The following is a 24,813-nucleotide window of genomic DNA, read 5'->3' as shown; positions in this document are numbered from 1 at the left end:
CAACCATGTTTTACTGTCGGGATGGTGTTCTCTGGGTGACGAGAGGTGTTGGGTTTGTGCCAGACATAGCGTTTTCTTGATGGCCAAAAAGCTCCATTTTGGTCTCATCTGACCAGAGTACCTTCTTCCATATGTTTGGGGAGTCTCCCACATGCCTTTTGGCGAACACCAAATGTGTTTGCTTATTTTTGTCTTTAAGCAATGGCTTTTTCTGGCCACTCTTCCGTAAAGCCCAGCTCTATGGATTGCATGGCTTAAAGTGGTCCTACGGACAGATACTCCAATCTCTGCCGTGGAGCTTTGCAGCTCCTTCAGGGTTATGTTTGGTATTTTTGTTGCCTCTCTGATCAGTGCCCTCCTTGCCTGGTCCATGAGTTTTGGTGGGCGGCTCTCTCTTGGCAGGTTTGTTGTGGTGCCATATTCTTTCCATTTTTTATTATGGATTTAATGATGCTCCGTGGGATGTTCAAAGCTTTTAACATTTTGTTTATAACCCAACCCTGATCTGTACTTCTCCACAACTTTGTCCCTGACCTGTTTGGAGAGCTCCTTGGTCTTCATCCCCCTGACCTGTTTGGAGAGCTCCTTGGTCTTCATCCCCCTGACCTGTTTGGAGAGCTCCTTGGTCTTCATCCCCCTGACCTGTTTGGAGAGCTCCTTGGTCTTCATCCCCCTGACCTGTTTGGAGAGCTCCTTGGTCTTCATCCCCCTGACCTGTTTGGAGAGCTCCTTGGTCTTCATCCCCCTGACCTGTTTGGAGAGCTCCTTGGTCTTTATGGTGCTGCTTGCTTGGTGGTTCCCCTTGCTTAGTGGTGTTGCAGAATCTGGGGCCTTGCAGAACAGGTGTACAGTGAGGGAAAAAAGTATTTGATCCCCTGCTGATTTTGTACGTTTGCCCACTGACAAAGAAATGATCAGTCTATAATTGTAATGGGAGGTTTATTTGAACAGTGAGAGACAGAATAACAACAAAACAATCCAGAAAAACGCATGTCAAAAATGTTATAAATTGATTTGCATTTTAACCCCCTCTCAATCAGAAAGATTTCTAGCTCCCAGGTGTCTTTTATACAGGTAATGAGCTGAGATTAAGAGCACACTCTTAACGGGAGTGCTCCTAATCTCAGCTCATTACCTGTATAAAAATACCTGTCCACAGAAGCAATCAATCAATCAGATTCCAAACTCTCCACCAAGGCCAAGACCAAAGAGCTCTCCAAGGATGTCAGGGACAAGATTGTAGATCTACACAAGGCTGGAATGGGCTACAAGACCATTGCCAAGCAGCTTGGTGAGAAGGTAACAACAGTTGGTGCGATTATTTGCAAATGGAAGAAACACTGGGGCTCCATGCAGGATCTCACCTCGTGGAGTTGCAATGATCATGAGAACGGTGAGGAATCACCCCAAAACTACATGGGAGGATCTTGTTAATGATCTCAAGGCAGCTGGGACCATAGTCACCAAGAAAACAATTGGTAACACACTACGCCGTGAAGGACTGAAATCCTGTAACGCCTGCAAGGTCCCCATGCTCAAGAAAGCACATATACATGCCCATCTGAAGTTTGCCAGTGAACATCTGAATGATTCAGAGGACAACTGGGTGAAAGTGTTGTGGTCAGATGAGACCAAAATGGAGCTGGCATCAACTCAATTTGTAAGTCGCTCTGGATAAGAGCGTCTGCTAAATGACTTAAATGTAAATGTAACTCAACTCGCCGTGTTTGGAGGAGGAATGCTGCCTATGACCCCAAGAACACCATCCCCACCGTCAAACATGAAGGTGGAAACATTATGCTTTGGGGGTGTTTTTCTGCTAAGGGGACAGGACAACTTCACTGCATCAAAGGGACGTTGGACGGAGCCATGTACCGTCAAATCTTGGGTGAGAAACTCCTTCCCTCAGCTAGGGCATTGAAAATGAGTCGTGGATGGGTATTCCAGCATGACAATGACCCAAAACACACGGCCAAGGCAACAAAGGAGTGGCTCAAGAAGAAGCACATTAAGGTCCTGGAGTGGCCTAGCCAGTCTCCAGACCTTAATCCCATAGAAAATCTGTGGAGGGAGTTGAAGGTTCGAGTTGCCAAACGTCAGCCTCGAAACCTTAATGACTTGGAGAAGATCTGCAAAAAGGAGTGGGACAAAATCCCTCCTGAGATGTGTGCAAACCTGGTGGCCAACTACAAGAAACGTCTGACCTTTTTTGCCAACAAGGGTTTTGCCACCAAGTACTAAGTCATGTTTTGCAGAGGGGTCAAATACTTATTTCCCTCATTAAAATGCAAATCAATTTATAACATTTTTGACATGGTTTTTCTAGATGTTTTTGTTGTTATTCTGTCTCTCACTGTTCAAATAAACCATTAAAATTATAGACGGATCATTTCTTTGTCAGTGGGCAAACGTACAAAATCAGCAGGGGATCAAATACTTTTTTCCCTCACTGTATGTATGTGTGTACACATATATATATATACTGAGATCATGTGACAGATCATGTGACACATATATTGCTTACAGGTGGACTTTATTTAATGAATTATGTGACTTCTGAAGGTAATTGGTTGCATCAAATCTTATTGAGGGGATTCATAGCAAAGGGGGTGAATACACACACACACACACGCACGCACGCACGCACATACATACATACATACATACATACATACATACATACATACATACATACATACATACATACATACATACATACATACATACATACATACATACATACATACATACATACATACATACATACATACATACATACATACATACATACATACATACATACATACACACCACTTTTCCCTTTCATTTCTTTTTAAACAAGTAATTTTTTTCATTTCACTTCACCAATTTGGACTATTTTGTGTTATGTTTATTACATGAAATCCAAATAAAACATCATCTAAATTACAGGTTGTCATACAACAAAATAGGAAAAACGCCAAGGGTGATGAAGACTCTTGCGAGGCACTGTGTATGTTCTGGCTGTTTTGTTCTTTGTTATAGAGCCAAAAATATTGGAGAAGTGGTTTATACACATATTTCCATTTTGGATAGATCATTCTTCGTGTGGTTGTTTGTTTAGAGTTTTCCAATTTCCCCAGATGTGGTTAGATTATATGGATTCTTCAATTACATTGAGCTGATGTCTGACGTTCTGTTCCTTCTTTTTCCGTGGTGTATTTCTGTATTGTTTTAGTGATTCACCATAGTGAAGGCGTAGACTCAATTTCTTTCTTAGTTTTTTGCATTCCTGATCAAACCATTTGTCATTGTTGTTATTTTTCTTAGTCGTCTGCTTGAAATGATTAGATTTGATAGGGAAGCTGAAAGGTCAAAGATACTGTTAAGGCTTTCTACTTCCAAGTTTACACCTTCACTATTACAGTGAAATGTTTTGTCCAGGAAGTTGTCTAAAAGGGATTGAATTTGTTGTTGCCTCATTGTGTTTAGGTAGGTTTCCACACTACTTCCCTTCCAGGTATAGCATTTCTTAATATTGTGCAGTTCCTTCGGCTTCGATGCCTCATGACTGAGTATTGCTCTGACCAGGTAGACTGATTTGCTTTGATCTGATAGGGGTGTCAGTGGGCTGACTGAATGGTCTGAGAGACTCTGGGTTGAGGTCAGTGATAAAGTAATCTCCAGTACTACTGTCAAGGGATGAGCTGTAGGTGTACCTACCATAGGAGTCTCCTCGAAGCCTACCATTGACCATGTACAGACGCAGCGTGCGACATAGCTGCAGGAGTTGTGACCCATTTTTTTGGGTTGTTTTGTCTAGAGGGGCACATTTGGGAGGGAATTATCTCTCTCTCTCTGAGATAGTATGAAGGTAAGGAATTCGGTCAAGCAGTTAGGTACTCTTTCATCGAGGGGCCCAAAAAGGGGAGATGGAGAGCAACCAAGGAGGGCCTACAGCAGCACCTAGATCTTCTGCACAGATTCTGCCAGACCTGGGCCCTGACAGTAAATCACAGTAAGACCACTTTAATGGTGTTCCAAAATAGGTCCAGTCCCCAGGACCACAAATACAAATTCCATCTAGACACAGTTGCCCTAGAGCACACAAAAAACAATATATCATTTGGCCTAAACATCAGTGCCACAGGTAACTTCTACAAAGCTGTGAACAAGCTGAGAAACAAGGCAAGAAGGGCAAGGCAAAAGGAACATAACATTTGACATACTAACTGGCTAAAAATACTTGAATTAGTTATAGAACCCATGAAAGACCTGTTAAATTCTACAACCACCTAAAAGGAAGTGATTCCCAAACCTTCCATAACAAAGCCATCACCTACAGAGAGATAAACCTGGAGAAGAGTCCCCAAAGCAAGCTGGTCCTGGGGCTCTATTCACAAACACAAACAGACCCCACAGAGCCCCAGGACAGCAACACGATTAGACCCAACCAAATCATGATTAAACAGAAAGATAATTCTTTCCAATGTGTCAAGTAATTAACAAAAAAACAGTGCAAACTAGAATGCTATTTGGCCCTAAACAGAGAGAACACAGTGGCAGAATACCTGACCACTGTGACTGAGCCTAAACAGAGAGGACACAGTGGCAGAATACCTGACCACTGTGACTGACCCAAACTTAAGGAAAGCTTTGACTATGTACAGACTCAGTGAACTTAGCCTTGCTATTGAGAAAGGCCGCCGTAGGCAGACCTGGCTCTCAAGAGAAGATAGGCTACGTGCTCACTGCCCACAAAATGAGGTGGAAACCATATTAGAGACACATATTTCCCTCAGATTACACAGATTCAATGAATTTGAAAACAAACCCGATTTTCACAAACTCCCATATCTACTGGGTGAAATTCCACAGTGTGCCATCGCAGCAGCAAGATGTGTTACCTGAGGCCACAAGAAAAGGGCAACCAGTGAAGAACAAACACCATTTTAAATAGAACCCATATTTATGCTTATTTATTTTCCTTTTTGTTCTTTAACCATTTGCACATCATTACAACACTGTATATAGACATAATATTACATTTGTAATGTCTTTATTGTTTTGGAACTTCTGTGAGTGTAATGTTTACTTTGAATTTTTATTGTTTATTTTACTTTTGTATATTATCTATTTCACTTGCTTTGGCAATGTTAACATATGTTTCCCTTGTCAATAAAGCCCCTTGAATTGAATTGAATTGACATAGAGAGAGAGCAGCACGGTCACCTATGATACAAGTCAGTATTTGACATCCATTCATGTTGGGAGATGACGTGGAGACTGGCCACTAGGGGGCAACAGTGAGCTCTGTTTTTACGATTTCGAAGTTCATTTTTAAAATTCAACCTTAAATACTTCAAAATCTGATGTTTGCAACAACTTCGAAATGTGATGTTTGGTGAAATGTGAATGAGTGTCTAATTCTGAAGTTAGACTGTGAGAGCTAGTTGGGGAGAGAGGCAGAAAGGAAGAGTGAGAATGAGAGGGAGAGGGATAGAAATGGAGCCCACCTTCCCTCCCTAGTTCACTATCCTCTCATGTCTCAACACCTCAGTGCAGAAGTTAGCTTAATCTCTTAATGTCTTTTAGTAAAACACCTATACATATTATAGTACATTGATCCTCTGTGTATTTGTTAAAGATCAGCAACTGATTCTGACTAAAGAATCACTAAGGCCACATGGCTTCCATGTTCTCAAGTCAACAAAGCTTTGCATTGTTTAATTTCCTACCACGTTGTTTCCCTCTGTCTCTCTCTCTTCTCCTCTCTCTGTCTCTCTCTCTCTCTTCTCCTCTCTCTGTCTCTCTCTCTCTCTCTGTCTCTCTCTCTCTCCCCCTCTCTCTCTGTCTCTCTCTTCTCCTCTCTCTGTCTCTCTCTTCTCCTCTCTCTCTCTCTCTCTGTCTCTCTCTCTCTCTGTCTCTCTCTCTTCTCCGCTCTCTCTCTCTCTGTCTCTCTCTCTCTCCTCTCTCTCTCTCTCTCTCTCTCTCTCTCTCTCTCTCTCTCTCTCTCTCTCTCTCTCTCTCTCTCTCTCTCTCTCTCTCTCTCTCTCTCTCTCTCTCTCTCTTCTCTCTCTCTCTCTCTCTCTCTGTCTCTCTCTCTCTCTCTCTGTCTCTCTCTCTGTCTCTCTCTCTCTCTCTCTGTCTCTCTCTCTTCTCCGCTCTCTCTCTCTCTGTCTCTCTCTCTTCTCCTCTCTCTCTCTCTCTCTCTCTCTCTCTCTCTCTCTCTCTCTCTCTCTCTCTCTCTCTCTCTCTCTCTCTCTCTCTCTCTCTCTCTCTCTCTCTCTCTCTCTCTCTCTCTCTCTCTCTCTCTCTCTCTCTCTCTGCTCTCTCTGTCTCTCTCTCTCTCTCTCTCTCTCTCTCTCTCTCTCTCTCTCTCTCTCTCTCTCTCTCTCTCTCTCTCTCTTCTCCTCTCTCTGTCTCTCTCTCTTCTCTGCTCTCTCTCTCTCTCTGTCTCTCTCTCTTCTCTCTCTCTCTCTCTCTCTCTCTCTCTCTCTCTCTCTCTCTCTCTCTCTCTCTCTCTCTCTCTCTCTCTCTCTGTCTCTCTCTCTGTCTCTCTCTCTCTCTCTCTCTCTCTCTCTCTCTCTCTCTCTCTCTCTCTCTCTCTCTCTCTCTCTCTCTCTCTCTCTCTCTCTCTCTCTCTCTCTCTCTCTCTCTGTCTCTCTCTCTTCTCTCTCTCTCTCTCTCTCTCTGTCTCTCTCTCTCTCTCTCTCTCTCTCTCTCTCTCTCTCTCTCTCTCTCTCTCTCTCTCTCTCTCTCTCTCTCTCTCTCTCTCTCTCTCTCTCTCTCTCTCTCTCTCTTTCTCTTCTCCTCTCTCTCTCTTCTCTCTCTCTCTCTCTCTCTCTCTCTCTCTCTCTCTCTCTCTCTCTCTCTCTCTCTCTCTCTCTCTCTCTCTCTCTCTCTCTCTCTCTCTCTCTCTCCCTCTCCCTCCATCTCGAGGCCAAAGTGAAGACACATGTTATGGGGTCCTGGGTCTTGGTGTGATCCCTGGGGACCCTGGGTCTTGGTGTGATCCCTGGGGACCCGTTTCCACCTCTGGTGGAAACGGACGTTATTGGTCCAAATCACTCCAATATCTAGATCTCCAATCTAGTCTTATGAGGAAAGAGTATTCTTTCTTTATCTTTTTTCTTTTTTCTTTATTCCCCCCCCTCTCTCTCTCCCGTCCCCTCTCTCCTCTCTCTCTCTCCCCTCTCTCTCTCCCGTCCCATCTCTCCACTCTCTCTCCTCTCGCTCTCCCGTCCCCTCTCTCCTCTCTCTCTCTCCCCTCTCTCTCTCTCTCTCTCTCTCTCTCCTTCTCCCCCTCTCTCTCTCCTCTCTCTCTCTCGCTCTCTCTCTCCTGTCCCTCTCTCTCTCTCTCTCTCTCTCTCTCTCTCTTCCCTTCCCCTCTCTCTCTCTCTCTCCCCTCTTCCCTCTCTCTCTCTCCTCTGTCCCTCTCTCTCCTCCCTCTCTCTCCCTCTCTCTCTCTCTCTCTCTCTCTCTCTCTCCCTCTCTCTCTCTCTCTCTCTCTCTCTCTCTCTCTCTCTCTCTCTCTCTCTCTCTCTCTCTCTCTCTCTCTCTCTCTCTCTCTCCCGTCCCCTCTCTCCTCTCTCTCTCTCCTCTCTCTCTCCTCTCCCTTCTCTCCTCTCTCTCTCCTCTATCTCTACTGTCCCTTCTCTCCCCTCTCTCTCCTCTCTCTCTCCCGTCCTCCCCTCTCTCCTCTCGCTTTCTCCCCTCACTCTCTCCTCTCTCTCTCTCTCTCTCTCTCCTCTCCCGTCCTCTCGTTCTCTATCTCTGTGTCTCTCTCTCTCCTCTCCCGTCCTCTCGCTCCTCTCTCTCCTCTCTCTCTGTGTCTCTCTTTCTCCTCTCCCGTCCCCTCTCTCCTCTCTCTCTCCTCTCTCTCTCCTGTCCCCTCTTTCCCCGTCTCTCTCCTCGGGGAACAAAAGGACTCAGGGACTAAACACACTCGGCTAGCTTGTGTTTTTAAAAGGCTTTATTTCCTATGGATAGAGGATGAGAGTTAGGCTTGTATATAGGCCTATGATATTGATAGAGATTGGGCTGAGATATATGTAATTGAGCAAAGTGGAAAGGGTGGGGGGACGAGGGGAAAGAGTGGGGAACGAGGGGGGAAAAACTGAGATGGGAAAGGCGGAGGAAGGGAGAGGCCTGTTACAGATGACATTTCAGAGAATCTGCCCCCTCTGTGTGTGTCTGTACCTGGAACCAAAAAGAGTTCTACCTGGAACCAAAAAGAGTTCTACCTGGAACCAAAAAGAGTTCTAATCTGAAACCAAAAAGAGTTCTACCTGGAACCAAAAAGAGTTCTAATCTGAAACCAAAAAGAGTTCTAATCTGAAACCTCTCCCCTTCTAACTCTCTCTCCAAAAAGAGTTCTAATCTGAAACCAAAAAGAGTCCTACTCTGTTCTCTCTCTCTGAAACCAAAAGTTCTATCTGAGTTCTAAAAGAGTTCTCTGGAACCAAAAAGAGTTCTAATCTGAAACCAAAAAGAGTTCTACCTGGAACCAAAAAGGGTTCTAAAAACCAAAAAAAGTTCTACTCAGGGACTAAACACACTCGGGTCTGAAACCAAAAAGAGTTCTAATCTGAAACCAAAAAGGGTGAAACCAAAAAGAGTTCTAATCTGGGCCAAAAAGAGTTACCTGGGGTTCTAATCTGAAACCAAAAAAGGGTTCTAATCTGAAACCAAAAAGAGTTCTAATCTGAAACCAAAAAGAGTTCTAATCTGAAACCAAAAAGAGTTCTAATCTGGAACCAAAAAACCAAAAAGAGTTCTAATCTGAAACCAAAAAGAGTTCTACCTGGAACCAAAAAGAGTTCTAATCTGAAACCAAAAAGAGTTCTACCTGGAACCAAAAAGAGTTCTGAAACCAAAAAGAGTTCTAATCTGAAACCAAAAAGTTCTAATCTGAAACCAAAAAGAGTTCTAATCTGGAACCAAAAAGAGTTCTAATCTGAAACCAAAAAGAGTTCTACCTGGAACCAAAAAGAGTTCTAATCTGAAACCAAAAAGAGTTCTAATCTGAAACCAAAAAGAGTTCTAATCTGAAACCAAAAAGAGTTCTAATCTGAAACCAAAAAGAGTTCTAATCTGAAACCAAAAAGAGTTCTAATCTGAAACCAAAAAGGGTTCTAATCTGAAACCAAAAAGAGTTCTACCTGGAACCAAAAAGAGTTCTAATCTGAAACCAAAAAGAGTTCTAATCTGAAACCAAAAAGAGTTCTAATCTGAAACCAAAAAGAGTTCTACCTGGAACCAAAAAGGGTTCTAATCTGAAACCAAAAAGAGTTCTACCTGGAACCAAAAAGGGTTCTAGTCTGAAACCAAAAAGGGTTCTAATCTGAAACCAAAAAGGGTTCTAATCTGAAACCAAAAAGAGTTCTAATCTGAAACCAAAAAGAGTTCTACCTGGAACCAAAAAGGGTTCTAATCTGAAACCAAAAAGGGTTCTAATCTGAAACCAAAAAGAGTTCTAATCTGAAACCAAAAAGAGTTCTAATCTGAAACCAAAAAGAGTTCTAATCTGAAACCAAAAAGAGTTCTACCTGGAACCAAAAAGAGTTCTAATCTGAAACCAAAAAGAGTTCTAATCTGAAACCAAAAAGAGTTCTAATCTGAAACCAAAAAGAGTTCTACCTGGAACCAAAAAGAGTTCTAATCTGAAACCAAAAAGAGTTCTAATCTGAAACCAAAAAGAGTTCTAATCTGAAACCAAAAAGAGTTCTACCTGGAACCAAAACGAGTTCTAATCTGAAACCAAAAAGAGTTCTACCTGGAATCAAAAAGAGTTCTAATCTGAAACCAAAAAGAGTTCTACCTGGAACCAAAAAGGGTTCTAATCTGAAACCAAAAAGAGTTCTACCTGGAACCAAAAAGGGTTCTAGTCTGAAACCAAAAAGGGTTCTAATCTGAAACCAAAAAGGGTTCTAATCTGAAACCAAAAAGAGTTCTAATCTGAAACCAAAAAGAGTTCTACCTGGAACCAAAAAGGGTTCTAATCTGAAACCAAAAAGGGTTCTAATCTGAAACCAAAAAGGGTTCTAATCTGAAACCAAAAAGGGTTCTACCTGGAACCAAAAAAGGTTCTACCTGCAGCCATAAGGGGTTCTACCTCGAACCAAAAAGGGTCCTCCTATGGGGACAGTCAAAATAGTGTAGGATGGATGACTGAGGTCCAGTCATGGTTATTATAGTGGTAGGCTAATCAGATCCGAGATCTGTGCTTAAGATTGGCGCGCTTCCATTGGAATAGGGGAATAGGGTGATAGCCTGGCTTGGATACTGATCTTATGTCAGTTTATGTTTTCATTCCCTTATGTTTATGGTTATTGGGCGGTAGGCTACTCTGATCCTAGATATGTGGTTTATTTCCCTAACACTGTTTCCAAATGCTAACATTTTAACATTTGTGACACAAATCCCATTCAAGTCATTGGTACTTTTGCCACAATTTCTAAACAATTTCTGAACCAAAGCGTGGCTTGCTGTCCTACCTTGTCAATACATCGCTTACTGGGTATGGAAACCAAATTAACATTTTGTAATTTGGGTGAACAATCCCTTTATTACAAAATTTATTAGGGCATGTTTGAGCATTTTAGATCTGCGGTTAAGGTTGTGATTGGGGTCATGTAATCTGATCCTAGATCTGTGGTTAACGTTGTGATTGGGGTCATGTAATCTGATTTTAGATCTGTGGTTAAGGTTGTGATTGGTGTCATGTCATCTGATCTTAGATCTGTGGTTAAGGTTGTGATTGGGGTCATGTAATCTGATTTTAGATCTGTGGTTAAGGTTGTGATTGGGGTCATGTAATCTGATCTTAGATCTGTGGTTAAGGTTGTGATTGGGGTCATGTAATCTGATTTTAGATCTGTGGTTAAGGTTGTGATTGGGGTCATGTAATCTGATTTTAGATCTGTGGTTAAGGTTGTGATTGGGGTCATGTAATCTGATTTTAGATCTGTGGTTAAGGTTGTGATTGGGGTCATGTAATCTGATTTTAGATCTGTGGTTAAGGTTGTGATTGGGGTCATGTAATCTGATCTTAGATCTGTGGTTAAGGTTGTGATTGGGGTCATGTAATCTGATTTTAGATCTGTGGTTAAGGTTGTGATTGGGGTCATGTAATCTGATCTTAGATCTGTGGTTAAGGTTGTGATTGGGGTCATGTAATTTGATTTTAGATCTGTGGTTAACGTAAACCTAGTACAGGCGAAACGGAGCAGACAAACCAGGGAGAATTGAACAATGGGAGTGTGCGTGGAGCGTAATATGGTCGCCACCATGTTATTTGCTCTCCATCTGTTTGTGTATGCAGCCTTAGCCCCTCTATGATTGTTGTTTGGAAACAGACTGGGCATCACAGAGGCAGGAAGTAAGGCCTTGTGTTGGGGAGTGTGTCAGACTGCTGAAACCTAGGGAGCTGAACCAAGGGGCCCACACACACATACTGTTTTTAGACCAACACAAACTGTGCCAACGTGGAACTCTGGAGGTTGTGTTGGTGTCACGTTCTGACCTCAGTTCCTTTGTGATGTCTTTGTTTTAGTATGGTCAGGGCGTGAGTTGGGTGGGTTGTCTTTTGTTATGTCTTTGTTTTAGTATGGTCAGGGCGTGAGTTGGGTGGGTTGTCTTTTGTTATGTCTTTGTTTTAGTATGGTCAGGGCGTGAGTTGGGTGGGTTGTCTTTTGTTATGTCTTTGTTTTAGTATGGTCAGGGCGTGAGTTGGGTGGGTTGTCTTTTGTTATGTCTTTGTTTTAGTATGGTCAGGGCGTGAGTTGGGTGGGTTGTCTTTTGTTATGTCTCTGTTTTAGTATGGTCAGGGCGTGAGTTGGGTGGGTTGTCTACGTTATTTTTTTCTATGATTTGGTATTTCTGTGTTTGGCCTGGTATGGTTCTCAATCAGAGGCAGCTGTCAATCGTTGTCCCTGATTGAGAACCATACTTAGGCAGCCTGTTTTCACCCTTGAGTTGTGGGTGATTATACTTTCTGTTTAGTGTGGTTTGCACCTGACGGAGCTGTTTCAGTTGTGCTTTTTGCTTCTTTGTTTGATAGTGTTCAGTTTAAATAAATAACATGAACAAGCACCACGCTGCACTTTGGTCCTCACCTTATTCCACCGACGCCTGTTACAGTTGGTACACACATAAACACACACACACACACACACCGACAGCCACTCACAGCATAGCTAGGACTGGGTCAACTGGGCCAACTGAGCCACCAAAGGCATTTTAGCCCTCTGGCTAAAACCATTAACTTTGATATCAATGAATCTAAAGCCATTGTGTGGATTAGAAAAATAGTGGGTGTGTGTGTTTGTGTGTGTGTGATGCCTGATAGCTAGCCAATCAAATGATGATAATATGGATGCTCCCCGTAGCCAGGCCAGTGAGGCGAGGTGGAATAGACCGCACTGGGCTGTGCTAGCGAACCGAGGACACCAAGCGCAGGGCTGGACCATGTACCCCGGGCCGAGGAGACACACTGGAGACCAGATGCGCTGAGGCGGCTTCATGGCACCTGGCTCGATGCCCACTCTAGCCCGGCCGATACGAGGCGCTGCTATTTAGCGCACCGGGCTATGCCTGCACACCGGGGACACCGTGGGCCTCACGGCATAACACGGTGCCTGCCCGGTCCACCTCTCTCCACTGTAAGCATGGGGAGTTGGCGCAGGTCTCATACCTGACTTAGCCACACTCCCCGTGTCCCCCACCCAATACATGTTTGGTGCCGCCTCTCGTCTCAGCCGCGCTGCCGTGCTGCCTCCTCATACCACCGCCACTCAGCTTTCGCTGCCTCCAGCTCTGCCTTGGGGCGGCGATATTCCCCAGCCTGTGCCCAGGGTCCCTTGCCGTCCAAAATCTCCTCCCATGTCCAGGAGTCTTGCGATTTCGGCTGCTGCCCGTTACCACGCTGCTTGGTGGGTGATTCTGTCACGCTCGTCGTTGGAATGAGATGAGGACCAAAGCGCAGCGTGGTGAGTGTTCATCATATATTTATTAAACCGAGAACACTAAACAAAATATCAAAGGAGAAACTAAACTAAACAGTTCTGAAAGGTGACATACACATAACAGAAAATGACCCACGAAACACAAGTGGGAAAAAGGCTACCTAAGTATGATTCTCAATCAGAGACAACTAACGACACCTGCCTCTGATTGAGAACCATACCAGGCCAAACGCTAAACACAACATAGAAAAAGGAACATAGACAACCCACCCAACTCACGCCCTGACCATACTAAAACAAAGACATAACAAGAGAACTAAGGTCAGAACGTGACACATTTTATTTCACTTGAACATATAATTAAATGTTCTGTCCTGCAGCCATACCTAATGATGCCTTTTTCATCAATTATCATGTACATTATCTCGTAGGTACATTATCATGTGTGATGCATGATACTGCCACTGATAAATAATCAGCTTTGGCAAAGGAACAAAAAGATATGAATAATGCTTGAGGCATTGTAAAGCGGTTTCCTGAGTGGTTAACCATTCTAACTCATCTACTGCTATACCACACCAGATCAGAGCAGCGCCGACATTTGGCACGAGAGGCATTCCGCCTCATTCCCTCACTCATTACTTCTCATTCTCTCACTCCTTCCACCTCATTCTCTCACTCATTCCTTCTCATTCCCTCACTCATTCCTTCTCATTCCCTCACTCATTACTTCTCATTCCCTCACTCATTACTTCTCATTCCCTCACTCATTACTTCTCCTTCCCTCACTCATTACTTCTCATTCCCTCACTCATTACTTCTCATTCCCTCACTCATTACTTCTCATTCCCTCACTCATTACTTCTCATTCTCTCACTCCTTCCACCTCATTCTCTCACTCATTCCTTCTCATTCCCTCACTCATTCCTTCTCATTCCCTCACTCATTACTTCTCATTCCCTCACTCATTACTTCTCATTCCCTCACTCATTACTTCTCATTCCCTCACTCATTACTTCTCCTTCCCTCACTCATTACTTCTCATTCCCTCACTCATTACTTCTCATTCCCTCACTCATTACTTCTCATTCCCTCACTCATTACTTCTCATTCCCTCACTCATTACTTCTCATTCTCTCACTCATTACTTCTCATTCTCTCACTCCTTCCACCTCATTCTCTCACTCATTCAGTCTCATTCTCTCACTCATTCCGTCTCATTCCCTCACTCATTCCGTCTCATACCCTCACTCATTCCGTCTCATTCCCTCACTCATTCCGTCTCTTTCCCTCACTCATTCCGTCTCATTCCCTCACTCATTCCGTCTCTTTCCCTCACTCATTCCGTCTCATTCCCTCACTCATTCCGTCTCATTCCCTCACTCATTCCGTCTCATTCCCTCACTCATTCCGTCTCATTCCCTCACTCATTCCGTCTCTTTCCCTCACTCATTCCGTCTCTGACAGCTGAGCGCTCTACATAGTAGGGACATTTCCAGCTACCAGCTATCAGCTACTGTGTGAACCCACCCAGCCCTTTATACTATACTATACTTCCCTAACTTAACTTTTACAACCCTCTACTAGGACCGTATTTCCACCACACCGTCAGTCATGAGCCATGACCAATGAAATGGACAGCGCTTTCTAGGGGGATGATTCATTCAAAACACCCATATGCAGAGCTGATGCATAGGCATGGCCCTACATATGAGCCCAAGCCCCCAAATGATTGCGCTGTTATACAGTGGGGCAAAAAAGTATTTCGTCGGCCACCAATTGTGCAAGTTCTCCCACTTAAAAAGATGAGTGAGGCCTGTAATTTTCATCATAGGTACACTTCAACTATGACAGACAAAATGAGAAAATAAATCCAGAAAATCACATTGTAGGATTTTTAATGAATTTATTTGCAAATGTGTGGCTTGTGTGTGGCTTGTATGTGGCTTGTGTGTGGCTTGTGTGTAGCTTGTGTGTGGCTTGTGTGGCTTGTATGTGATTTGTGTGTGGCTTGTGTGTGGCTTGTGTGTGGCTTGTATGTGGCTTGTATGTGGCTTGTGTGTGGCTTGTGTGTGGCTTGTGTGTGGCTTGTGTGTGGCTTGTGTTTGGCTTGTGTGTGGCTTGTATGTGACTTGTGTGTGGCTTGTGTGTGGCATGTGGGTGGCTTGTATGTGACTTCTATGTGACTTGTGTGTGGCTTGTGTGTGGCTTGTGTGTGGCTTGTGTGTGGCTTGTGTGGCTTGTATGTGATTTGTGTGTGGCTTGTGTGTAGCTTGTGTGTGGCTTGTATGTGGTTTGTATGTGGCTTGTGTGTGGCTTGTGTGTGGCTTGTATGTGATTTGTGTGTGGCTTGTATGTGGCTTGTGTGGTTTGTATGTGACTTGTTTGTGTGGAGGCCTGGAGATGCTAAACTTGTCTATGTTAATTAACGGTCAAATAACGTGAAACCGGCAGACTTTTACATGGCAACAACCGTCTGACAAAATGTCCCGGTCGCCACAGCTCTACCGTATACCCATCAACAGCAGTGTTTACACAGAACATTATCCAACATATCAAATTCCCCTCTTCTATTCATCTGATCATGAATCTAAATCAACATACCGGAAAACAGCTATCTTTGGTGTTATATTTGTTGGTTTATCCCAGCCCCGAATCAACACAATGCTTGTTGGCAAGAGGCTGATGTGTAGTTATAAGCTGCCTCCCAAATGGCATCTTGTTCCCTTCATAGTGCACTACTTTTGACCAGCGTCTATAGAGCTCTGGTGAAAAGTAGTGCACTATGAGAGGAATAGGGTGCCATTTGGGACACATTCAAAGTAATTCAGGGGCCATGATCTGATGATGTTTCGTTTGGATGGGCAAGGGGGCGGGGGGTAGAGGGTCAAGAGATGAGGGGTGTAAGGGGATGGTGTGATAACGGATAGCGGTGATGCATGTCAACCACACAAACCCACACAGGATCCCTGTCAACCACACAAACCCACACAGGATAACATTTCTCTTGGCCAACATCCAGACCTGCCTATCCCAGAACACAGGGTAACATCTCTGTTGGCCAACGTCCAGACCTGCCTATCCTAGAACACAGGGTAACATCTCTGTTGGCCAACATCTAGACCTGCCTATCCCAGAACACAGGGTAACATCTCTGTTGGCCAACATCCAGACCTGCCTATCCCAGAACACAGGGTAACATCTCTGTTGGCCAACATCCAGACCTGCCTATCCCAGAACACAGGGAACATCTCTGTTGGCCAACGTCCAGACCTGCCTATCCCAGAACACAAGGTAACATATCTGTTGGCCAACGTCCAGACCTGCCTATCCTAGAACACAGGGTAACATTTCTGTTGGCCAACATCCAGACCTGCCTATCCCAGAACACAGGGTAACATCTCTCTTGGACAACATCCAGACCTGCCTATCCCAGAACACAGGGTAACATCTCTGTTGGCCAACATCCAGACCTGCCTATCCCAGAACACAGGGTAACATATCTGTTGGCCAACATCTAGACCTGCCTATCCCAGAACACAGGGTAACATCTCTGTTGGCCAACATCCAGACGTGCCTATCCCAGAACACAGGGTAACATCTCTGTTGGCCAACATCCAGACCTGCCTATCCCAGAACACAGGGTAACATCTCTGTTGGACAACATCCAGACCTGCCTATCCCAGAACACAGGGTAACATCTCTGTTGGCCAACATCCAGATCTGCCTATCCCAGAACACAGGGTAACATCTCTGTTGGCCAACATCCAGACCTGCCTATCCCAGAACACAGGGTAACATCTCTGTTGGCCAACATCTAGACCTGCCTATCCCAGAACACAGGGTAAAATCTCTGTTGGACAACATCCAGACCTGCCTATCCAAGAACACAGGGTAACATCTCTGTTGGCCAACATCCAGATCTGCCTATCCCAGAACGCAGGGTAACATCTCTGTTGGCCAACATTCAGACCTGCCTATCCCAGAACACAGGGTAACATCTCTGTTGGCCAACATCCAGACCTGCCTATAAAGGAACACAGGGTAACATCTCTGTTGGCCAACATCCAGACCTGCCTATCCCAGAACACAGGGTAACATCTCTCTTGGCCAACATTCAGACCTGCCTATAAAGGAACACAGGGTAACATCTCTGTTGGCCAACATCCAGACCTGCCTATCCCAGAACACAGGGTAACATCTCTGTTGGCCAACATCCAGACCTGCCTATCCCAGAACACAGGGTAACATCTCTGTTGGACAACGTCCAGACCTGCCTATCCCAGAACACAGGGTAACATCTCTGTTGGCCAACATCTAGACCTGCCTATCCCAGAACACAGGGTAACATCTCTGTTGGACAACATCCAGACCTGCCTATCCCAGAACACAGGGTAACATCTCTGTTGGCCAACATCCAGATCTGCCTATCCCAGAACACAGGGTAACATCTCTGTTGGCCAACATTCAGACCTGCCTATCCCAGAACACAGGGTAACATCTCTGTTGGCCAACATCCAGACCTGCCTATAAAGGAACACAGGGTAACATCTCTGTTGGCCAACATCCAGACCTGCCTATCCCAGAACACAGGGTAACATCTCTCTTGGCCAACATCCAGACCTGCCTATAAAGGAACACAGGGTAACATCTCTGTTGGCCAACATCCAGACCTGCCTATCCCAGAACACAGGGTAACATCTCTCTTGGCCAACGTCCAGACCTGCCTATCCCAGAACACAGGGTAACATCTCTGTTGGACAACGTCCAGACCTGCCTATCCCAGAACACAGGGTAACATCTCTGTTGGCCAACATCCAGACCTGTATATCCCAGAACACAGGGTAACATCTCTGTTGGCCAACGTCCAGACCTGCCAAGCCTGTGCACTGTCAATACACAAGACCACGTCTTGTAAAAGGCTATCGATTGGATACAGATGAGAAGCAGGGATAGTGTTTGTGTGTGTGCCTCCGCCAGCATGCGTGTGTGCTCAGCTGTTTGTGTCTACTTCTCAGTCATTAGACCCAGGTAATTGATTATACCCAGGTAATTGCCTAGACCCAGGTAATTGACTAGACCAATGTAATTGACTAGACCAAGGTAATTGATTAGACCCAGGTAATTGACTAGTTCCAGGTAATTGACTAGTTCCAGGTAATTGACTAGACCCAGGTAATTGACTAGACCCAGGTAATTGACTAGACCAAGGTAATTGACTAGTTCCAGGTAATTGACTAGACCCAGGTAATTGACTAGACCCAGGTAATTGACTAGACCAAGGTAATTGACTAGTTCCAGGTAATTGACTAGACCCAGGTAATTGACTAGTTCCAGGTAATTGACTAGTTCCAGGTAATTGACTAGTTCCAGGTAATTGACTAGTTCCAGGTAATTGGCTAGTTCCAGGTAATTGACTAGACCCAGGTAATTGACTAGACCCAGGTAATTGACTAGTTCCAGGTAATTGACTAGTTCCAGGTAATTGACTAGACCAAGGTAATTGATTAGACCCAGGTAATTGATTAGACCCAGGTAATTGACTAGATCCAGGTAATTGACTAGACCCAGGTAATTGATTAGACCCAGGTAATTGACTAGTTCCAGGTAATTGACTAGTTCCAGGTAATTGACTAGACCCAGGTAATTGACTAGACCAAGGTAATTGATTAGACTCAGGTAATTGACTAGACCCAGGTAATTGACTAGACCCAGGTAATTGACTAGACCCAGGTAATTGACTAGACCCAGGTAATTGACTAGACCCAGGTAATTGACTAGACCCAGGTAATTGACTAGACCAAAGTAATTGACTAGACCAAGGTAATTGACTATGACTAGCCTGCAGTTATTAACTTCAGCAAAGGGCAGAAGCACAGGCAGACTGGTGAACAGCTAGACAGGCAGGCAGACAGGCAGACAGGCAGACAGCTAGACAGGCAGACAGCTAGACAGGCAGACAGTTACACAGGCAGACAGCTAGACAGGCAGACAGCTAGACAGGCAGACAGCTAGACAGGCAGACAGCTAAACAGCGAGACAGGCAGACATGTAATGTCAGGACCTGTTGAGCTTGGGCTCTTCTATGAAAATAAACCAGTCATCACTGCAATAAAAGCACATGACCTTTTTCTTGGAGTATTAAAGCAATCATCTGTGTAGTTATGCAGAAAATGTCTGGCGAATGCCTATATTTTCTTTTAGATTAGCTCACGCTCATAAATGATAAAGGTCAGTTGGTGCTTGAGGGAACTACAGTGCCTTTAGAAAATATTCATACCCTTTAACGTTTTTCACATTTTGATGTGTTACAGACAAAATTGTAAATGGAAAATTGAAATGATTTGTCACTGGCCTACACACAATACCCCATAATGTCACAGTGGAATTAGGTTGTTTTGAAATCTGTACACGCTTAACAAGTCACATAATAAGTTTCATTGACTCTGTGTACAATAATAGTGTTTAACATTAGTTTTTAACGACTACCTCATCTCTGTACCCAACACATACAATTATCTGTAAGGTCCCTCAGTCAAGCACTGACTTTCAAACACAGATTCAACCACAAAGACCAGGGAGGTCTGCCAATGCCTCGCAAAGGACATCTACTGGTAGATTGAATATCCCTTCGAGCATGGTGAAGTTATTAATTACACTTTGGATGGTGCACCAATACACCCAGTTACGACAAAGATACAGGCAGGAAGCTGGTAAAGAATACAAATATTCAAAAACATACATCCTGTTTGCAACAAGGCACTAAAGTAATGCCTAAAAAAATGTGGCAAAGTATTTCACAAAGTGTTCTGTTCGGGGAAATCCAATACAACACATTACTGAGTACCACTCTTCATATTTTCAAGCATAGTGGTGGCTGCATAATGTTATGGGTATGCTTGTAATTGTTAAGGACTGGGGAGCTTTTCAGCATGAAATAAAAACAGAATGGACCTTAGCACAAGCAAATCCTAAAGGAAAACCTGGTTCAGTCTGCTTTCCACCAGACAATAGGAGATGAATTCACCTTTCAGCAGGACAACTACCTAAAGCACAAGGCTGAATTTACACTTGCGTTTCTTACCAAGAAGACAGTAAATGTTCCTGAGTGGCAGAGCTACAGTATTGACCTACATCTGCTTGAAGATCTATGGCAAGACCTGAGCAAGACCTGAGCAAGACCTGAGCAATGATGAACAACCAACTTGACTGAGCTTGAAGAAGTTTGAAAATAATAATGGGCAAATGTTGCACAATCCAGGTGTGGAAAGTTCTTAGAGACTCACCCAGAAAGACTCACAGCTGTAATGACTCTTAGAGACTCACCCAGAAAGACTCACAGCTGTAATGATTCTTAGAGACTTACTCAGAAAGACTCACAGCTGTAATGATTCTTAGAGACTTACCCAGAAAGACTCACAGCTGTAATGATTCTTAGATACTTACCCAGAAAGACTCACAGCTGTAATGACTCTTAGAGACTTACCCAGAAAGACTCACAGCTCTTAGAGACTTACCCAGAAAGACTCACAGCTCTTAGAGACTTACCCAGAAAGACTCACAGCTGTAATGACTCTTAGAGACTCACCCAGAAAGACTCACAGCTGTAATGATTCTTAGAGACTTACCCAGAAAGACTCACAGCTCTTAGAGACTTACCCAGAAAGACTCACAGCTCTTAGAGACTTACCCAGAAAGACTCACAGCTGTAATGATTCTTAGAGACTTACCCAGAAAGACTCACAGCTGTAATGATTCTTAGAGACTTACCCAGAAAGACTCACAGCTGTAATGATTCTTAGAGACTTACCCAGAAAGACTCACAGCTGTAATGATTCTTAGAGACTTACCCAGAAAGACTCACAGTTCTTAGAGACTTACCCAGAAAGACTCACAGCTCTTAGAGACTTACCCAGAAAGACTCACAGCTCTTAGAGACTTACCCAGAAAGACTCACAGCTGTAATGATTCATAGAGACTTACCCAGAAAGACTCACAGCTGTAATGACTCTTAGAGACTTACCCAGAAAGACTCACAGCTGTAATGATTCATAGAGACTTACCCAGAAAGACTCACAGCTGTAATGACTCTTAGAGACTTACCCAGAAAGACTCACAGCTGTAATGACTCTTAGAGACTTACCCAGAAAGACTCACAGCTGTAATGACTCTTAGAGACTTACCCAGAAAGACTCACAGCTGTAATGACTCTTAGAGACTTACCCAGAAAGACTCACAGCTGTAATGATTCTTAGAGACTTACCCAGAAAGACTCACAGCTGTAATGATTCTTAGAGACTTACCCAGAAAGACTCACAGTTCTTAGAGACTTACCCAGAAAGACTCACAGCTCTTAGAGACTTACCCAGAAAGACTCACAGCTCTTAGAGACTTACCCAGAAAGACTCACAGCTGTAATGATTCATAGAGACTTACCCAGAAAGACTCACAGCTGTAATGACTCTTAGAGACTTACCCAGAAAGACTCACAGCTGTAATGACTCTTAGAGACTTACCCAGAAAGACTCACAGCTGTAATGACTCTTAGAGACTTACCCAGAAAGACTCACAGCTGTAATCGCTGCCAAATGTGATTCTAACGTTTATTGACTTGGGGGTTGAATACTTATCTAATCAAGCTACAATGCATTCGAAAAGTATTCAGACCCTTTGACTTTTTCCAAATTGTTTTACGTTACAGCCTTATTCTAAAATGGTTTAATAGTTGTTTTCCTCATCAATCTACACATAATACCCCATATTGACAAAGCAAAAACAGTTTAAAAAAAAACATTTTTTAGAAATGTATAAAAAAAATGCAAACGGAAATATCACATTTCCATAAGTATTCAGACCCTCAGTACTTTGTTGAAGCACATTAGGCAGCGATTACAGCCTTAAGTCTTCTTGGGTATGACATGACAAGTTTGGCACACCTATATTTGTGGAGTTTCTCCCATTCTATGCATTTCCTCTCAAGCTCTGTCAATTTGGACAGGGAGTGTCTCTGCACAGCTATTTTCAGGTCTCTCCGGAGTCTCTGCACAGCTATTTTCAGGTCTCTCCAGAGTCTCTGCACAGCTATTTTCAGGTCTCTCCAGAGCGAAAAAGCCATATCTCTGTCCAGTGTCTGTGTTCTTTTTCCCATCTTAATCTTTTATTTTTATTGGCCAGTCTGAGATATGGCGTTTTCTTTGCAACTCTGCCTAGAAGGCCAGCATCCTGGATGGAGTCGCCTCTTCATTGTTGACGTTGAGACTGGTGTTTTGTGGGTACTATTTAATGAAGCTGCCAGTTGAGGACTTGTGAGGTGTCTGTTTCTGAAACTAGGCACTCTAATGTACTTGTCCTCTTGCTCAGTTGTGCACCGGGCCTCCCACTCGTCTTTCTATTCTGGTTAGAGCCAGTTTGTGTTGTCCTGTGAAGGGAGTAGTACACAGCGTTGTACGAGATCTTTAAGTTTATTGGCAATTTCTCACATGGAATAGCCTTCATTTCTCAGAACAAGAATAGACTGACGAGTTTCAGAAGAAAGTACTTTGTTTCTGGCCATTTTGAGCCTGTAATCAAACCCACAAATGCTGATGCTCCAGATACTCAACTGGTCTAAAGAAGGCCAGATTTACTGCTTCTTTAATCAGGACAAAAGGTTTCATCTGTGCTAACATAATTACAAAATGGTCTTCTAATGATCAATTACCCTTTTGAAATTATAAACTTGGATTAGCTAACACAACGTGCCATTGGAACACAGGAGTGATGGTTGCTGATAATGGGCCTCTGTACACCTATGTAGATATTCCATAAAAAAATCAGCTGTTTCCAGCTACAATAGTAATGTACAACATTAACAATGTCTACACTGTATTTCTGATCAATTTAATGTGATTTAAATGGACAAAAAATGTGCTTTTCTTTCAAAAACAAGGACATTTCTAAGTGACCCCAAACTTTTGAAAGGTAGTGTATATATATATATATATATATTACAAATGTCAGAATTTTTCTTCCATTTTTACATTAAATATTTTGTGTACATTGTTGACCAAAAAAAAAAGATAATTAAATTCATTGGAATCCCACTTTGTTACAAAACAAAATGGGGGAAAAAGTCAAGGGGTGTAAATGCTTTTTGAAGGTTCTGGAACTAAGTTGAAAAAGTTAGATATTGGTGCATCGGCATGGTTTAAAAAGATGCTTGAAGTATTGTGTGTGTGTGTGGTTGTGTGTGTGCGCGCGTGTGTGTGTGTGTGTGCATGCGTGCGTGTGTGTGTGCATGCGTGCGTGTGTGTGTGCATGCGTGTGCCTGACTACTGTTTAACATGACCTACAGTGCAACCCTAACCTTGCATAACACAACCAATGCCAGCAATGTACGACTAGCGGTTCAGTTAAAATAACAAACACGGGACCAAGGCACTCGTCACATAATATAAATGTCTTCATGTTCATGACATGTTCAATGGAACAAATATTTAAAACTCAGGGAGTAGAAAAGGGGGTACAAAAATCTTTGAAGGCCGTGCTGCCAAAACGTGTCACAGGTGAAACATTTTTGTTCCACTGAACGTAAAACTAAAGGCTTTTCTATTATATGAAGAGTGGTTTGGTCCTCCTCATCCAAAGAGCACCTATCTATCTACAGATAACTAATACTGTGTACCCTAGCAGTGCTTCATTTCCTTCTCTTTGCCACATAGTTGTTGAGTTTGTCAGAACTCAATTTGACCAAAACCACCATTTTCTGAAGGTGGCTACAGCATTTAGTTTTCTTACCCAATTGGTTGTGGTTAGGAGTGTTGTCCTCAACTCCTGTAACAGTCCAAAACCCTACATTTTACTGAGTCTCTGTGGTTATACCAGTCTTTCAATGCAACACAATGTGTTTTCTAACTTTTGTTTTGCAAGCACCTCAACTACTTCATGTCTTTGACCCAGGATTTACTGGGTCTATCGAACTTTGCTGATGTACTCTTGTTTTGTGACATGCGTGGATATGGACCAGAAGCTAAGAAAGCCTCCTGAAGTAGGAGAGGAAGGATGTGTGAGAGGGAGAATAGAGGTTTATATATACATATATATATATATATATATATGTATGTATGTATGTATGTATGTATGTATGTATGTATGTATGTATGTATGTATGTATGTATGTATGTATGTATGTATGTATGTATGTATGTATGTATGTATGTATGTATGTATGTATGTATGTATGTATGTATGTATGTATGTATGTATGTATGTCTTACCCTGCCACCTTTCTCTGGGTTACAGTTACATCCTCCACTACAGTCCAGCCCATTACAGGGCTCCTGGCTGGTCCCCTGAGGAGAGAGAGAGAGAGAGAGAGAGAGAGAGAGAGAGAGAGAGAGAGAGAGAGAGACCATCAGTTTTACATAATATACTGTACACCACTAAGCAGACCCTCTCATCCAAAGTGACTTACTTTGGAACCAGTGTCCCTGTCATGAATACATGTTCATATGGTCAGCCCCAGCGGGAATCGAACTCACGACTTTGGCGTTGTAAGCCCCATGCTCGTACAACTGAGCCACACAGGACTATTATAACACTGCTTCAACATTCTCCAGGTAGCCTACATTTATTATTTATATATATATATATTTTTACCTTTATTTAGTCCTGTCTCAGCATCAGTAAAGACATGTAACCAGGAGATACAATAACACAGCCACAGTGTCCCTGTCACAGCATCAGTGAAGACATGTAACCAGGAGATACAATAACACAGCCACAGAGTCCCTGTCACAGTCCTGTTCGCTGCTCTGGCCCCCCAATGGTGGAACAAACTCCCTCACGACGCCAGGACAGCGGAGTCAATCACCACCTTCCGGAGACA

General features: G+C 43.5%; 1 protein-coding gene across 1 annotated transcript in view; it reads right to left on the bottom strand.

Moving 5' to 3' along the window:
• The window catches only part of LOC124008814 (collagen alpha-6(IV) chain-like), a 276,756-nt gene that overhangs the window by 123,433 nt on the left and 128,510 nt on the right, over positions 1-24,813 (bottom strand). The window contains exon 4 of the mRNA XM_046320380.1: positions 24,203-24,277. Within this exon, the coding sequence (XP_046176336.1) occupies positions 24,203-24,277 (75 nt within the window). The remainder of the gene's footprint in view (positions 1-24,202; positions 24,278-24,813) is intronic.

This window comes from Oncorhynchus gorbuscha, linkage group LG21 (assembly GCF_021184085.1).
Source record: "Oncorhynchus gorbuscha isolate QuinsamMale2020 ecotype Even-year linkage group LG21, OgorEven_v1.0, whole genome shotgun sequence".
In the NCBI taxonomy this organism is placed as follows: Eukaryota; Metazoa; Chordata; class Actinopteri; order Salmoniformes; family Salmonidae; genus Oncorhynchus; species Oncorhynchus gorbuscha.
The sequence above is the reverse complement of the archived record's forward strand: the minus strand, read 5'-3'. Positions and strand labels throughout refer to the sequence as shown.